We start from the raw sequence: 18,848 nt of genomic DNA on the forward strand, positions 1-18,848 counted from the left end.
ATTTTGTCGTCTTCCAGAGATACAAGAAACAGCACCTTTAATTATTCAAGTTAAGAGAGAGACCAAATAGTTAAAACACGCAATTTGGCCCAGAACGGCGCGACTTAGAGGGAAATGATGACGAGGACTTGAGATGAAAAGGAGTCGCCCTCGGCGCGGCGATCGGCATGTAACACATATTAGCGCCTACAAGACTGCGCGAATACTTCACGCATTGCGTCAGACACAGTGCGGTCAGCAGCGGTCGACGCGGCGTGAAACTCACAGCGCCTACAGGACTGTCGAAATACTTCACGCATTGCGCCAAACACGGAGCGGTCAGCGCGGCGCGGCGGCGGAAGTTAAAATCATTAATCCACATTTATGTTTGTTCTTTCATAATTTTTTCGTTAATTTCTTATGAATGGAAGGCCTTGTCCACACAGAGATAGGTTTACGAAACTTAACTTTCGCACAAAGTTCCGTGAACTTTTGCTAGTAGTGTTGACAGGGCTTTCGCAAAAAATGTGTCCAACACGATTAAACACGACTTATGCACCCCTCCCCCGCTGGCACGTTCATTTGGTGGTTTTTATTGATGTTTCAAAACTAATGAGAAGGGGGCGGCACAATACAGGCGGCCCATGGGCGGCAAGTAGGTAAATCCGGCCCTGGCGAGTTTGTAAGTTCTTGCACACTTTTTTTACATCCAAAATGTTGAATCAACTTCACTTTTTTTTCGGTGTGCCATGCCATTGCAATCTATGACAATCTGCGGGCCGATTATTGAACTCGATAGACAAAGAGATCGACTGAATGAGACTAAGGAAAAATGAAACAATCCGGTTGGTGGAGGCAGGTGGTTGCAATGGATAAAGGAAATTAGTAATAGACTGAATAATGGTACCCCACGAGGGACCCTTCAGTTAGTCCATCATTTTCCACTTTAGTCCGTTTCAACTACCCGTTGTAACCAATAGGATCGCTCCATGTTCTCTTTTCCCTTTTCGTCTACCGCCTTGTCTGTCAATTTTAATAATTAGCTCGCTGCGCTACCCGGCTTACAGGAAATCTAGAGCAGTCAAACTTAATTTTAAATAAAAATCGAGCTACAAGCCAACAATCAATTAGAAAAGTAATAATTCAAACTGCATAGAGATGATAAATAATAAATAACTTACGAGAAACTACTTTTTGTTTCCTGTAAGTTTTTTATTATTTATCATCTCTATATATGTAGTTTTAAATATTACTTTTTAATTTATTGTTGGCTTGTAGTTGGATTTTTCTTTAATCATTATACCATGTTCTATGCAGCTTGGCCAGTCAAATTTGGCATTAAAATGTACTTAATTTTAAATCCACCCTCGCATGTCACAACTGTATAGTGTAAAAAGAGTGTATAAGGGAAAATGATGTTTTCAACGGCATGAAAGAAGTGTTGGAAACTCTAGTTTTTCTGAAAGAGTGATAAGCCCCGTTGAACGTCTCAATGGAAATGAGCGGAAAACACCCTTCATCGTAATTAATTCTGCGAGCGCGGTGAGCGCCTTAAAAAGGAAGAGCATCTTCAAGCTTCACGATGACGCCGGTGACTTTAAAATGGAAACGAATGTATTAAGAGTGCTTCAACGAAGAATAATAACCACGCGAATGTCACGCACATGATCATAATAAAGCTCAAGGGCACCCTTGAGCTAATAACTCGGAACAGGTGAACGAGAAAGGGAACATTCGACACCGGAGTTGGCTCCATTTATAAGTGTTTCAACGAGCTCTCATTGCTTTTAATTAAATAACATACTCGCGTGTGGTGTGGGATACATTTTAGACTCCTGAATGGAGACTTGTTCATTGTTGCGGCGCGCACAATGCAAACACTTTCACTCACATATTCGCAGGGTGCTCAGTCACCTCGCGTCTTGTGTTTCTTCTGCACTTGTTAGATTCTAAAAGGGGGTTCTGTAACAAGTAGTGGGGTATTTTACCGGTGATTTTTAAGCGCTCAACGACCTGATGATTAGTTGAAATTTAGTGTTCGTCGTCCAGTCAAGACAAGATTTGAAAGAATTGAGTTCTGTGATCGGTCAGCATTATCATTCATACTCTTTTTCGGCAAGGATGGATTTAACCAGGATTCGACGACATATTATCGGCAACTCAAGAGATGCCTTTAATTACATCGCATTTAGCGGCGATAAAAAGAGGATGGATAAGGATGAAGCTAACCATTTATAGCACTCGATTCTCCTTATTTGTTAGACATATGACCTCATCATGGGGTGATGGAGGACGGGAGCGGAGGAATGCACTGATTAGAGTCCGGTCCGGCTGGGGCTGATCCTGCCCCAGTCAGTCGTTGTTTTGCAATGTCCGAGTATGTCTTTCGTATAATAAATCACATTCAACTCAAGATTTGAGTGCTCTTTTTTTGGCCCCGACAGGTTATGGGCCCTCTGCTTCTTGTGCGTGTGCTCAAGTGCAACATGGAATTTGTGGCACGGTCAGGTGCCTGACTTACGCGAATTTTTTTTGCGGGAATTTTTGTGGCGCGGTAAAGTGCCTTACGCGAATTTTTGCGGAATATTTTTGTGGCGCGGTTAAGTGCCTTACGCGAATTTTTGCGGGAAATCTTTTTGGCGCGGTCAAGTGCCTCACGAGAATTTTGCGGAATATTTTTGTGACGCGGTCTAGTGCTTATTGCGAAACTATTGACGTCTAATCTCTTGCGGACAATTTTTTTTTCAGTTCTCACGGACGATTTTTTTATTTTTTTTTGCTATCTATTTTATCTTTCCAAAATGGAAAAAGAATTTACCAGCTACTCGCTGATACCGAAACTTTCCGGAAAAGATAATTACGTAGACTGGGAATTTGAAGTAGAAGTATACATGGAGGCCCAAGGAATCTACGATGTAGTGATGGGGAAAAAAGTGAAACCGGAACCTGGCGATGGTGAAACTTCTAAACAAGTAGAAGACTGGATGAAAAAAGATGCATGTGGACGAAGACTGATCATTGCAACTCTGGAACCGGCTGTCAAAATGCATGTAAGGACTGGCATGATAACCGGTCGGCAAACACAAAATTTCAACAATCAAGCTGCAGCCGATGTGAAGCGCCTTTTGATTTCAAGCCGCCTCTAAAATGGACCACTAGACAAGGTACGAAGTTAAGAAGTCTGATACATGTTTCGTAATCAAAATTTCACGTAGAACACAAGTCTTGCATCGAAAATTACTGAAATTAACTCCTAATCAAGATCTCTAATGTTTCTTGACGCGTGAATTCAAACCTCTCGCTCGTGAAAACGCAATGGTCTACATGAGTCAAATCGCGCACCAAACGATACCATAGGAGTTTCTGAGGTATAAACATCTGGCAACCTCAATCTTGACACTTTGGCTCAGCTATAGCAAATTGTTTATAGTTTGGACAATACAGAGTGAGAAATGAATAGTGATCGATTGAGAAGCCTGCCGAAATCGTTCTTTAGTACGTGATCGGACTCGCGCGTGGAGTATTAATTGCGTCTCCTGTAACCGGGAAATTCAAATTTTCTGTGAGAAATTTAAAATAAAAGCGTCAATATCTTAGTTAGGAGTTGATTTCAGTAATTTTGAATGCAGGAATCGTGATCATACGTAATATTCTGGTTAGGGAACATGCATCAGGGGGCTTCAAGTCGTACCTTGTCTAGTGGTTCATTCTAGTATTATTTGTTCACTTACCAATGCTTCAAAATGGCGTACCACGGAGAGAGGCCTACACTGGAAAAAAACACAATGGATCTAGAGTCCAGACTCTTAAAAACATCGACAAGAAAAAGTACTCTTGATTCGATCAGAATCTAGCTTAAATTGAGAACCAAGCCTCTTAATTTAAGCGGATTTCGTTTTGATTTAAGCAAAAATCCGATTGAATCAAGAGTATTTTTTCTTATCAATGTTTTCAAGAGTCTGGACTCTAGATCCATTGTGTTGTTTTTTTTTTTCTTTTTTTTTTCTATAGTGTATAACGTATTTGAAATATGAAATTTAGAAAATACATGTATTAGATAACTTACGATCAGAGATAGCGGGTTTTCGACTATAGTCATTCAAATTTCAATGCGCGGAGAAGAAAGTAAAAAAAAAACTCATCCATCCGCGATAAAAATGTAATCTGTGAGAATATTTGTAAGTGATGAGGCTCCTGCAAGTTGCGTGTATAATAGACCGGAGGTTCAAACACTGATTAGAGATGCGAGATTACTCAAATTATTTATTAATCTCGGTGGCAGGATACATGTGAAGGAAATCATACATAAATGAGACGGAACCGCTCCTGTGTTCGAAATCAGACGCGTATTAATAATTATTAAATAATTGGAGTAAACAAAGGGGGAAGAGGCATTTACAGAGTGTTCGGCCACGGCCGCCGAGTGAAATATGAAATGATGTATGCCGTGATATGCATCATGAATCCCCGATATTGTTTTGTGGCGGCTATTTGAGGATCCGCCGGTCCTTTCCGCACGGATGCCCGCGCTAACGCAACTTAACCAAATTTATGGATCCAACGTTGCCCAAATTACCTTTTTCTTCATTTACTTTTTGAGGGGTAAAATAATGAGGGCATTTTATGCATTTACGCGAAGGGACAGCTACTTCCTCGATTCAGGCCAGATCCGATCGGATCTAGCGACCACCCGTGAAAGGATTCTTGGGTTACAACTGTTTGGTTACAACTTGCGCTTGGTTACAACTGTTATCGTAGCTTGTTGCGTTTCCGTGTTTACCCTGTTATCATGGCAATTTAATCACTGTTCGCAGGCTAAAGTACAAAACCACTTAACTTCGTTTGCGACGCCTTACTCCAGAGGCGGACTCAGACACTTCGAACGGGTGGGAGGGGGACGGAAAAGGGATCCTGGAGGCTTTCCCAAAAATGTTTCGAAACTTAAAAGCATCGAATATGCACTTATGCAGTTTGAGTAAATTTTGTCTTAAATTTAAGAAGTACCAAATTTAAGAGTCTTTTTTTATTTCTTTCCTCTAATTCTTTCTTTCTTCTTTCTTTCCTAATTTTTCCTTCTGTTTGTCGGGCAGACGGGGGAGCGAACACCCCTTCGCCCCGCTTGGATCCGCCTATGTCTCAGATTTCCGGTAATAATTTGTTTAACTCCACAGACAACCAGTCAACGTAATAGCTTAAAAACTTTCACGATTTTTCTTCTTTTTTGGCATAATATTTTGTATAAAAATTTAAAGTTAAAAAAAATTGAGTTCAGTCTCCTTGAAAAATAAAACAATAACCGAAAATTAACGGCTCTGTACAGTAACTCGGCAGTGGAGACCTGGTGCCGGTAGCTGGACACTTGACCCATTTTTTTCACCCGGTACCTAGTTTGGTCAAACTAATAATCTAAGTCATACTTAAGCTGTGTTGCTCACGTCACCCTTTGAGCCCCGCTATAAATAAGACAAACGGAACCGACACAACATGGAAATAGAGTAAGAGAAAGGACTCGCTTTGATAACGGCGCAGAGATACAACTATTAGTGCTTGATGGATGTCCGTGTTGTATCTGCAAAATTGAAGGCGCGATGTGTGAACTCGCAAATCTCCGCTCTATGCCGTCAATGAGATATCACTAGATTCGTAGATCACTAGACTAGGTAAAAAACAAGGCCCGATTACATATTTCCTATCTTTGGCTGTTTTGCTCACGCAGCCCTTGAAGCACCACCACAAACAAGACAGACGGAACCGACACAATATGAAAATACGGCAAGGGAAAGGACACGCGTTGATGACGGCGCGGGGATACAACTATTCGTGCTTGATGGATGTCCGTGTTGCATCTGTAAAATTGAAGGCGCTATGGCACGAGGCGTGAGCTCGCGATGCTGCACTCTATACTGCCAATGAATTGTCGCTCTGATTCGGGAGAGAACTTATAAAAACTAGACCCAAAAACGTCTCTCTTATCTTCAGTTTGTTGACATTTGATTTTTTCCTTTTTTTCAATTTGATGTCTTATTTTTTTTAAATACGTATTTGTAGACGACCTAAATCTAAAGTTCGGATGTACCAGCCCCATAGAACCTGCGAAGCACGTGTTTTCAGCGATCCTTGGGTCAATTGGATCCGGCTTGGGCATTTAAGGATTACATTCCATTATTTGGCAAAATCTCAGCACCTATACAATTGCTTGTAACTGGTATAAGTAAACTATTGGTTCATAGAGCATTGGACACAAAAAACGATTGGACTAACTTTATAAATAGACAGTGAAAAATTTGGATCATACAAAATTTGGTAAAATGTCTGGCCACCCTGGTGCCGAATTTTGTCGATCCCTCCATCGTACTTTTAGGACGAAGTTCGACTGTACTCAAGTCTGGTTTAGGGCCTCTGATTAGTCGTTGGTGCGGCTCGGACTCATCGACGGATGTTTCACCTCCATGTGAAAGAGCCGACGAAATTCGGCCCCTGGCCTTAAAATAGAATTGACAACCATGGACAAATCCATGCGACGGTGTGCGATGAGATCATATCGATCATATCTCGTCTGGGCCATGATATTTGTGTATGTCAAATCGAGACTCGTCAAAAAGATGAGTTGTCCTCAATTGAGCCACTCTCACCGCTCACCGCTCACCGCTCACCACTCACCACTCACCGCGCCAGCCGCGACGACATGCTTTCAGTGGGAAGCTCAAAAAACCCCTAGAGCCTCACTGATCTAATCTCTGCTCAACCCCCTCTTTTTATTTTCTACCCGGACCGGACATGGGTACGGTATTACTACTGCGGATGCTTCATGTCTTTTCGACCAATTCAAAACCTGAGTCATTTCCTTTCCGCTGGTAGCATCTGTATTGTGCAAAACCTCAATTGAGGGGCTGGGGGGGGGGGGGGGGCAAAGCGTATAAGTACAGCTTTTGAAAAAATTAAAATATTCATGAACTCAACTGAATCTAGTTTGAAAGTTTATAATGTGAAAAATTTACAACTAAAATACAACTTTAAAGCATCAAAAAGTGACCCTAAAGTTCCTTTTTGCCATGAGGTTCTATGTAATTTTGAAACTTTAAACACGGATTCCTTGAAAATGCAAAAGCTGCACTTATGCGCCTTGTACTCCAAGCCCTTCAATTCACTTGCATCCTCATTAAAACAAGAGGATTGCACGGAAAAAGTTTGTACATATTTTCTTAGAATCTATACCCAACTCTTAAGGAAGAAATCTGCTTTTTTGCACAGAAGTTGTTTCCGTTGTCATGGTTCCCCCTCTCCCCTTCCAAAGGAAATTTTGTAGTTTTACATTGAAATAACAGGCACACATTTTTTAATAACATACCTAACTCCGAAGTTTCATATCGCATCCTTAAAGGATCGAACAATTATAGTAATCACTACAAGCTCTATCTAAAAAAAGGGTTGGATTATTTTGATCCAGCTAATCCAAACAATGGACTGATTATTGAAATTGATAGACAAAGCAATAGACAAAAAGAACATAAGGAGTATGGAGCGATCCTATTGGTTGAAATGTGTGGTTCTTATATAGACTAAGAGAGAAAATGATGGACTAACTGTCGGTTTTCTCGTGGGTTGCCATTAGTTAGTCTATTACCTACTGCCTTTATCCATTGCAACCACCCGCTTCCAACAATAGGATTCCTCTGTATCCCTCTCGTCTTCTTTGTCTATAGCTTTGTCTATCAATTTCAATAATCGGCACCCTGGTCTTGTACACATACTTATTCTTGGCAATAGTGGAACTGTACTCCAGCCAATTGGAGAAGCACAAATTATTTAGAGCAAAACTCTGATTTTGCTGACCTCTTGATGAAGAACCATATCTAGGGTCAAGTGCGGAACCACGTAGCTTCATTGGCGACGTTGCAGACTTCAAATCATACTTAATTTTTTCTTTGGGTAACTATAGTCAACGAAGTTCCTTTGAGAACTCCCCTGATTTTTCTCTCTATGAGCAAAATATTTCGTAGAAATTACAAACTATGTAGTCAACTTGTTGCTCTTAGAGAAAATATATAATAGGAGCAGAGATTTCGAAACACGGTTGTGGAGATACGTGGTCTCGCACTTTAGCCATCGATATCTATGATGTTTCAACAGAATGGGGGTAAGCCCTGGATAGCCGATCAAATTCCGAACCAATTCCGATCAAAATAGACATGCTGATGACTGATGGTCACCATCTACCATCAAATTTGGACGGGCCGCACTATTTTGTTCAAAGTAAGATCAGAATGGAGTGCCGCCATTCATCATTTCCTGCCACAGGAAACATTTCTGTCCTGTTTTCATTTTAAAATTAAGCAAAGTAATGATTTTAAGACTGATGACTCCCGACACCTAGATGGTAATTGGTTCGGGACTTTGATCGTCTATCGAGACCTTTAAGCAAACGAGGTTTATCATGCCTATCAGTGTTTTTAAGAGAGATCATACCTACTTAACGCGAAGCGTCCGTAAAACATTGTGTCGCGTAGCGGCCAGTAGAAACCCCCCTTAAAGCGCCCTAAGCATCCATGAATAAATCATGAAAAATGGATAGAGTGGCAGATGATACACCGCAAACAAACGTTGTTGCATATTTACCCGCGACGAGATGATGGGGTGGGCGCGGTAACTTGGGAGCCGCTTCGCGATTTGTCGCTCGGGGACCGGCGCGGACCGGAGCGGGAACAGGGGGCTGGAGGATCGGGGAGTCGGGAGGGGAGGGAATGTTACTGTATCATTGGCGCGGGGTCCGTCGCCGACCAATGGCAGAAGAGTGTGAAATGTAACCAGTCGAGTGGAGAGACCGAGGCGGAACCCGATCCCATTCGCTACATTCCTTCCTCCCCCCGCTCCCTGTATCGCCACTGTTGCGCAGTGCCGCCGTCGCGGCTGTCGCACGAGGCGTTCTCATTTCGATAGCCTATCATAAAGTTGTTGCTTTTTCCGGGAACGCGGGGGAGCAATTGGATTACATTTTGCAAAAAGGAACCACTAGCATTGCAATGTTGCTAAGATTGTGCAACTTCTTTTGTCTTGGAGGAAAAACCCGATTATCCATTCATAGTTTCTATTTTACTCGCTAAAAACTGTAAATTTAAGACAAAAATTACCATCTAAATTTCATAGTTTTTCACAATTCCCGCAATTTTATTGCAAAAGATGAAGTGGCACAATTTTAGCATCATTGCAATGCTAGTGGTTCCTTTTTGCAAAATGCAATCCAATTGGTCTATTTCTTACAAGACGTCATCCCTCTGACATGATGTGAGGACGCACCTTAAGGTTAATCTTCAGCTGTAGTTCCGAAAAAATCCACCACGTCGCGCTGCTAAAATCCGACTCCGAAATCAGTGATTATTTAAATATCACAATAGGTATCTTAAATTCTAAGACTCATAAGTTCTAGCAGCATACGTCTGGAATCCTTAGAAACAAACGCGAGCTTTGAAAGTCTAATAATAAAAGCTGTAAATTGATCCCAGTTTCTCTTACGGGATATCTGTAAGTGCGAGAGAGACAGCTCACGGTGGGAGAGAGATATCTGCCAACTGCTGAGAGCGATCAAGCGCGATTGGTTGCATCAAGGTCATCATGCTTAACCCTACTTTTTTCTGGGATCAAATTGCAGAGCTTCAGTAATGACTTTTCACGTTGTTTTTAGGGTCAATAGGAAGAAGAATGTTATGGCTAGAACTTATTACTCTTCGATTTAAACAGAAATTCCTTCAACTTTTATAAAAGCTCAAGGACTCACGTGGAGCTGTACGGACTCTAAAACACAGCGGTGGCGCCCCCTGCGCGGAGAAATTTCTTACTTCACGCAGCTGTAGATAAACCTTAATTACCGCGTGAACTCGGTCCATCAGCTTTCCGCATATGGACTCAATTTCTACATCAACCCGGAAGGGTTTATCTTCTTTATAAAGGGCGTTGTAGTTCTTTTAGCCTTTATGTGCGGTGTAATTATTATTGAAAAAGTTACTAGAACTTAAAAATGTTATTTAAGTTTTATTTGAATGCTAGTTGCTGGTATTATATTTACTCAAATAAGCGGACTTAATGTTATCTATTTTCCTTTACAAATTCTTAAATTGATTATTATGAATTTTATTTTATTTTTAAGTAACCCGGAGGGATTCGTGTAGAAATGAAGGTATACGCGGCCCGACATCTCAGAGGAGCGACATTAAGCATAGTTCATAACGTACAATCACACGATAATCATGTGCAGAGATGCTGCAGGAAGTCATTTATAGCCTCTATTTTTCAAAGCGGCCTTCCCATTTTAAAACCCTTTCTTCTTCAAAAATTACAGAAAAATATTTTTTCATGGCGTTGTACCTAAAAATTAGCGCGATTTTTCTCGAAAAAAATGGGGAGGAAAGGGTGATTCTAACCGCAATGTTGCGAAAAGCAGGTGATTTTAACTGCGGATTTGCAAACAAGAAGAGGGGGGATGGGAATGCGATTTTGCCGGCATATTCTCATTTTGAAAATCCCTCTTTTTTCCCCTTTTTCACAACGTGTTTGAGAAGTTTTTGCACTCCTGATGTTGAACACAGCAGGAAAATCTGAAATCCACTCCTCAAAACAGAATACACCGCCCGGCTGAGAAAAGGGCATAACTATACACATTGATTTGAGCCCGAAAAATCGTTAAATTTATGGACGAGAAGGTTCATTGCGTAGTGTAGTTACGCCCTCATTCCAGGATTAATTGGACGTATTTCTACCAAACAGACCTATGTGGAAGTGAGAAATATGGGGTACGCTCGTTAGTTCTCTTTGCGTAAGAGTGAATGGGAATAATAAAGCGCCAGTGACGTCAGCAACAATGATCGATCGCGAGCGCGAGGATAGATCGTCGTCGGGGCGCTTTAACTCATGAGCCCTGTCCACAACGCTCTCTTGCCGTACCCGCGGCTCATGAGTTCCGCATTCAGTTGGCACATAGGTCTCTTTGATAGAATGTAATATCCAGCTTTTCCAATTCTTCAAAAGGAACCACGCCCTCTTTTACATTGCTTCTTAGGCAGCTTCGACAAGCACACCCCATATTTCTCATCTCCACATAAGTCTGTTTGGAAGAAATACGTCCAATTGGACGTACTTAGGGCAAAATGAACTATATTACACCCATGTCCTATAGGCAACGGAGTGACGAACATATCGAGCAGCGAAAAGAGTTATCTATTCGAAGAACACACATTATGGTTACGCTCCATGAGCCTCGATTGAACCGTTAAATGATGTTGTTGATCCAGTGGTGAAGGTTGTTCATCTGAAGTCCGCATTCACTTTTGCTATGTAGGCAATAAACATACAGGAGAACACGAATAGTTGCCTACCTGCGGGCCGATTATTGAAACTGATGGACAAAGCGATAGACAAGAAGACATAGGAAGTATGGAGCGATCCTATTGGTTGACATGGTTGGTTCTTATAGACTAAGGAAGAAAATGATGGACTAACTGTCGGGTCTTCAGTGGGTTGCCGTTAGTTAGTCTATTACCTACTTCCTACGTCCATTGCCACCACCTGCTTCCACCAATAGGATCCCTCCAAATCCCTTTTGTCGTCTTTGTCTATAGCTTTGTCTATAAGTTTCAATAATCGGCCCGCTGGGTAACACTCATTAATCCCGCTCTGTAAACTTTGTAAAACAAACAGATCGTGCGTAAACTCAACGAAGACTCAATAGAAAAAGCTCGAAATTTACTTTATGTGTATACACGTGTCTGTATTTACAACAGCCTTCATGTGGAAGTAAAGGGAAAAAGAAATCAGCAAAGTATTTGAAAATGCCGTCACCTAATTTTGTAAATTAAATGTATTTTACCCACAAGAAGAATTTTTTTGAACTATGCACTTAATTGATGTAAGTATCTAGTGTATGAAATTTGACTTTGTTTGAATGTGTTACTCCACGTCAAATTAACAATTTATTCAATTATATTAATCATTTTATTATATTATTATATAGACCTTGACAGACATTAACCTCAAGTTCTACTCGTATAAAATATATTTAAAATTATCATAATTTCGAATTTACTTTGACTACTCTGAATGAAGTTCGCTGATTCTTTGAATCACTCGTCTCGAAATAATTTATTATTTCGTCCCTTTAGTTTCAAATTAGCGAAGCTGCACCGTACAAAAAAAACATCAAATTCGCAAAAAAAAATGCAACAGCGGCGAAAACAGTTCGATCTGTGACGCAAGCGCTCCTCCATTCACGGAAGCGATCATTGTAAAAGAACCATTGTCGATCAACCGAGCCGTGGGGCGGGGGGTGGGGAGCAAAAATACAAAAATGAAAGCGAGAATAAAAGAGGCCGTAGGAAATAAAATAAATGTAATTAGATTAGCGGACTCCACCCCCTAAATCGAGCACTACAAAAACTAACATTGTTCGTCGCTAACCGCGGGGACGGCAGGCCCCGTAGGAGTTGACTCTAAAAGCCCCACGTTGCCATTTCCAGCGATAAAATGAATATTCAACACCAAAATCCTGCAAAATGTAGCAACGTCGGGCTCAGTGGGGGACAGCCCGATCGAGCGCTTTCAGCGGGGCGTCTGTAACTGAAACCAAAAGGGCGCAGTCTCTCTCATCGTTTAAACCTCAAAGCATGAAAAACCGCACATGTCAATCATCCTGAGCCCTAAAATACATGCATCCTTATGGGGCTCGAAAATTGGACTTACGGTGTTTCAGCATTGACAGATTTCGTTTCCGATGACGGGCCGTCTGCTCTGCTGCCATTGGTCCTTTCATCGACCGCCGTTCGCAACGCTAACTTTTTTCTTCTTCTTTCTTTTTTTCTAAAACGCCAACAATCATCGGTCGCATGTGCTTGTGCGGAGTTGTATCCCGCGAAAATCGCGTTCCTCCGTTGGGTTTTTAGGGGATTTACGTGGTTTTTACTTGTGGGGTTTGAAGAGGGGGCTCGGGATGAATGACGGTCTTCATTATTGTTTCCGCCCTGAAAAGTCCGCGTTTCGAAACGAGCCCGGATTGGCGTCGTTTAGCGAGGGCGTTGGAGCGGGAACGTGATGCGAAAATCACAACGTAAGCTTGACAAATATTAGTATGTCCTAGGAGGATTTATATGTAAAAAATAATACAAAATCACTGAAAATGTGACCTGCAAAATACAAGCGACTGCTTGCACCAGGAAAGTCTAAAATTAAATTCTAATTTCACGATCGGCGAAAAAAAATCCGCATTTTTGAGCTTCCTATTTTGAACCTCAGACCCAAAATTCTAGTTCCGATTCTGGCTCCGAAAGAGTTGCGGCCTCCTAACTCCAATTTCACCCACAAAAAATGATGTTACCAGTCCTCCAACTTTGATTCTTGTTTCTTAACGTAAGGAACCGATGTCATAATTTAATTATATAATCATTGGCCCTTAGATGCTGAGGCCCGGTCAAATTGACAGGAGGAGACCTGTTTAAAAAATTAGCCGCGCGATTTGTGAGGGTCCACGGTACATACGAGTCGTAGATGTGGGTCTGTAAATATTTGTGCATCAAAAAAAGAATCAAACCTCAAATTGAAAAAAGAAGAAAAAATTGAGGAACAACTGAGTCGAGACGGAATTTGACATTTTAAATTCTTCTCTCGAATCCTCGCGACACCTCACTGGCAGCATAGGACGGAGCATTGGGACTTCACGCATAGCGCCATCGCGCCTTCAATTTTGCATACGCAACACGGACATTCATCATGTACGAATAGTTGTATCTCTGCGCCGTCGTCAATGCGCCTCTGAATCCGATATTGAATTCCATCTTATGATTATTAAATTCCAGTCAGAGGAGAGTAATGGAAATCGGCTTGGTAGATTTCTAAACATATAAGTGTTGTACTAATAGTTTTAAATTCACACTGTTTTTCATGGAAATTTGAAAAAGAATTGTTCCCAGAGGATATACATTTTTTTTTTTTTACGAAGAGTTGACGTGATTTAGAAACTGTATTTTAACCTTGAAAGTACAAATATAATAGCGTCATCATGTAACAAAACTTAATAAAGTGTAACTAATTTTGTTTAAAATGTTATTATACATTTATACAACTATTAGGAGGAAAAGTCGCTGTTTACACGTAAGTATTAAAATTTCCCGCAGAAATTGTGCGAATTCTTGGTGGTTTTGTCGGCGACACAGTTACCAAAGAATCCGAGGGCAGTTTCACAAGAATTTGAGTCTGATCCGAATTGAAAGAGAACTTCATATTTCCCCCGGCTTGCGAAACACGCGGTAGATTCTCGTGGATACAACTGAAAATTTCGGCAGGGAGCTTATCGAGGAGCATGTCAACCGTTGCAACCGATTTACACTGCAACTTCGTGGTTTGTGAAATTTTCAATATGAAAAAACCACACGACGAATGAGATTCAATTTGCGTGGCATTCTTGTAATCTTCAAAGTTTGAATCCTCGGGTGCTATGTTAGGCAATTCAATGACAATTTCTGTCTGCTTTTTGTCGAACTTGAGTGAAACGGTACCACCAGCTTGAGATATTTCTTCGTTAAATTTTACAACACAGTCTATTATTGCACCGGGGAAAGAATTTTTCAATGAAGTAAGAGCCACTCCGGATGTCTTGAAAATTTCATCACTTTCCAACATGTATAGAGTAATGTCACGAGTAAGAGTGGAAAACATTTTCTCTAAATAAATGTAAATTGACATACACACATAATGTTCAAACTTCGATTGTAAACTTGTGATGAATTACGAAGTTGAAAGTAAGAAAAAGATGGGCAATAAGCTTGTAAAATTAATATTGTAAAAGTGACTTGAAAAATAGTATCTATTATTATGCAAGGCGTGAAAGATTTTACGTTTTACACTAAAAAGCCTCTTCGCGCGTAGATTTTGATACCCTTTTCGTTAGAAAATGCACTAACTTGAAGAGCGCCTTCAAGTTACACTACGCCAACTACACCAACAAGTACTCACTACTCATAACAACATACAACTTATGACATAACAATAACATGATGCAACATGATGCAACTAACCAGTCGTAACGAGGTTAGCGAGATGAATAATGCATTAAGATGCGACGAAGTTGATAAAGGCACTACTGCGCGCGACTGATTGTGTGTGCTTATTGTCAATTTACGTTGAAATTTTAGTTCTCCGTTCTCGTGTGTAAAATAGTATTGTCATCGTTTGTTAATCTTTGTGACGTTGGTACATTCGAACCGAGAAAATTTATCATATGTGTTTATCAATTATCAACAAAACAAGCTGCGACTCTCATCCACCATTTTCAATACCGAGTAGTGCATGAGAAACTTTTCTCTTACTCTTTTCATCACTTTCATCCGGATTTTCTCTAATTTTGACATTCACCTGTTAAAATTTAATTGATGGTTCAATGTATCAAAAATATGATTTTTCATGAATAACATAGCGAATTATTCAAATCTCAATGTAGGTATCTAAGTCAAATTCAACTATTTCAAAGGCCTACACGGACATTTTTCGTGAGGGAAGGGAGAGAGGGGGGGTTTAGATGAGGATTGTGCTCATGATTAAGAATTTCTGACGGCGTTGTTTAATATGTGAATAATCCTTGAGAATTGTAGAAAATGACCCTTTTCTAAAGAATTTTAGGTCGTTATTATGAGTGATGACAGTCCTTTGGCTTACACGCCTCTGTTACGTTTAAAATTCTCTCAATTTTCAAATAGAAATATACTTTTTATCGGAGTTTTCCTTAAAAATGGAGAGTATTTTAATATTTGCTAACTCCATTGATAAGCTGCATCGACATTACATCGTGTTTTTAGGTCAGGGCAAATGCACCCTTTTATTAATTTTTGAAATCAATCAAATAAATACGCTCAATTGAATACTTATAACATTTATATCGGTTTAAGAACAGTAATTAGATTAATAAATTTTAATTCAATCAGTTTGGACAAGTCTTTTACTTTTTCTTTAACTAATTTTGACTGTTCAGAAATTCCATTCTTTATTGAGTGTAGCTGTTCCTCCATTGATTGGAATCCCTTTTGCAGCTCCTGGGGCAACATATAAACAGATTATCATCATTACCATTAAGCAACCCACTATAACAAGGGATCTTCTCAAGTTAACTTGTTCCATCAACTTCATTAGTGCAAAATAACAGATATTTCACAGTTGCGTGGCTATATCATGTCAAACAATCACAGCTATCACACGGTTTGAGGCGGCTTGTCACGTAATAAAAGTTGAGAAGATAATAAAGATAATAAAGATAAAAATAAAGATAAAGATATAAATTTCTGTTAAAAACTAGGATTAGATACCCTACTATTAAGAATTAATATAATAAAAGTAGTAAAAGAAAATCTTCAAACTTAAAAAATTTGGCGGTAGCTTAACCCAACTACGCTGGAGAGTTTGATGGGAAAAAAAAATTATTTGGAGATTTTGGGAGAGCTAAGCAACTTGATCTTCACAGTGAATAATTTTTTTTGTAGAGCTTAGAGCTTCAAAAGGCCTCCAAGTGAGACAGGGGAATGTTATACCGACACTTCAGAATCTTAGTGCAATGCGAAAGATATTTCAGGCTAAATTTCCAGGTATTTATATTCTGTTCAAATTTTCAAGTAAACTTGATGTCCGATGATAATTTTTACATAATAACGAGTCGCACATACGGTCAATTGAATGTTCAACACATTGAGCACGTATAATCAATCAAATAGTTGCGTACTGTAGCACGTATGAATGTATAAAATTATGGCTTCATTGGAACCTAAGAGTGTGTATGTTTCTTTATCATGTTACTTACCTCAGTCATGCGAATTCTTTCCTCGAGCTTTGCAAACTTTGTTTGCAAATTTGATAGTTCTCTCCGCACCTCATCATACTTAGCTTTTGGAACCTAAAAGTCAAATCCGGGAAAATGTGAAATAACGGCGAGATGGAAAAGGAGCAACAAAATACAGAAAAAATCCAATTTATTGTATCGTGAAATATATCATTAGGTTGTTTCTTAGCGTTACTACTTTAAAGAAGTACTAATGCTTGATTTCGATCCGACGGAAATATGAACTTAAGTAGCTTTCAGAAATGATAAGACAAGGATTTAATATCACGCGAGAGCGGGATCGAGTATAGTACGAGTAATAAAGGGCTTGGAGGACAAGGCGCATAAGTGCAGTTTTAATGATTTCAAGTAAAACTAGTTTGAATGCATATGCTGTGAAAAATTCGCCCCCAAATTCCAATATTTAAGCATCAGAAAGTCGGTTGGAACTTATTTCTGCGATAAGGCTCCTTGTAATTTCGAAACTTCAACACGTATTATTATTGAAATTGCAAAAACATACACTTATGCGCCTCGTCCTTAAAGCCCCTCAAATGTTCGTCCATCAGGAGTGAGTGTATAGTGTCAAACTTGTGTTCGAATGATCAACTTGCTTTAAAAAAATGCGCGTATAGACATTTTTTGGAGGATGAAAGACGAACATAACGTGCATTTATGTTTTGAGTTCAAAATGTTGCCCATAACTTTTTAACTTTCTTTCGACTGAACGTTAGGCAACACCTCACGAATATTCGATGAGCGATTGAAAGTCCCTCCAAGTTAGTAACAAGATGCACGATGATATGATACAAATATTTTAACTCTGTTGTGGGCGGTGAAGTATCACACAAAATTGAAGGCGCTTTGGGCTAGTGACAACAGTTTATCGTGGCTCACTCAACTCAGTGCGTACAGCGTAAACAGGTCAAATAAAGTCGCATTTCTCCGTCATTTCTTTGAAGACTTAAGTCGTGCTTCTGAGGAGATACGAGACATTTATTTACAAAATCCATTAAAAATGTTATTTTATCAATCCTGAGGCAAAAATCAGTTGAATATCTTATATCAAGCCCCAATATAAAGTAGATTCTAGTGCGTATTTTATGAGAACTCTTCTACTTTTATAAGTGAGTTAATTACATTTCCTATCAGTTATTTATTTCATCAAAACCCTTTTCAAAACTCATTATGGACGTCACTTTCTCTTATGATGCAAAATAGAATATTCAGGAGAATTTCAAAGAAAACCAATCAGACATACCGTTTTTTCTGAGTCCTGCTTTTCTCCGCCTACAATGATAAAGAACGGGAGGAAGAACAACAAGCCTTGGTGATTTTGGAGCAACATTTGAACCACTGATTTTTAGTCCGAAACAAACAATAGAGAAAATTTTAATGAAAAACTGTCCATGCTACATGCCTTGCTTCCAAATTGTTCACTCGGATTATATTCTCCTTCTCTTTCAATCGTTTCAACGTAAAATGACTACAATTTTTGGGTGGATGGCTTCACATTAAGTCATGTTTTGTGCTGCATCAAAACTGATAAGACGCTCATGCGACGCGACGAGTACACTCGTAATCAGTTGCTCGTCGAATTTTTTGTTTGTTTATGCGCTAATAATAACGCATTTAAACAGAGTGTCATCAAAAGAAGTCTAATTTTTAGTGGTACTAGACATTTTTATAGCCTGCTAGTTTAACCTCTCTCCGCTCAGATCAAGTATCCATTCAAATTTTCTGAAATAAATCTACATTTTTGTCAAAGTTGCAGTGAAGTTTTTAAATTTTACTCAACTTGAAACTTCATTGAGAGGCATTAAAAATTGCGTTTTGCTCTCTAAAAAAATATTTAAAAAAAAACCATTTTGTTGAAGTGGAACTATCCCAGGTTCTCTCATGGTAAAATACAAATATAAAAATAAATGCTGCTAAATTTGTGCACAAGAATTCAATTTTTCACATGTACGAATCAGCCGATGTTTTGTAGGTGGAGCAGTTGTAGAATATTAGCCTCAATTTCAAAAAA

General features: G+C 39.6%; 1 protein-coding gene across 1 annotated transcript; it reads right to left on the reverse strand.

Moving 5' to 3' along the window:
- Window positions 1–15,867: 15,867 nt before the first annotated feature.
- On the reverse strand, window positions 15,868–18,377 carry LOC109041668 (uncharacterized). The gene is made up of 3 exons (XM_019058077.2): window positions 18,081–18,377; window positions 16,802–16,894; window positions 15,868–16,043 (listed from the first exon to the last, which is right to left on the reverse strand). The coding sequence occupies exons 1-3, from the start codon at window positions 18,165–18,167 to the stop codon at window positions 15,885–15,887; spliced, it is 339 nt and encodes a 112-aa protein (XP_018913622.2). The 5' UTR covers window positions 18,168–18,377; the 3' UTR covers window positions 15,868–15,884.
- Between the last annotated feature and the right edge of the window lie 471 nt (window positions 18,378–18,848).

Source organism: Bemisia tabaci, chromosome 6 (genome assembly GCF_918797505.1).
Source record: "Bemisia tabaci chromosome 6, PGI_BMITA_v3".
Classification (NCBI taxonomy): Eukaryota; Metazoa; Arthropoda; class Insecta; order Hemiptera; family Aleyrodidae; genus Bemisia; species Bemisia tabaci.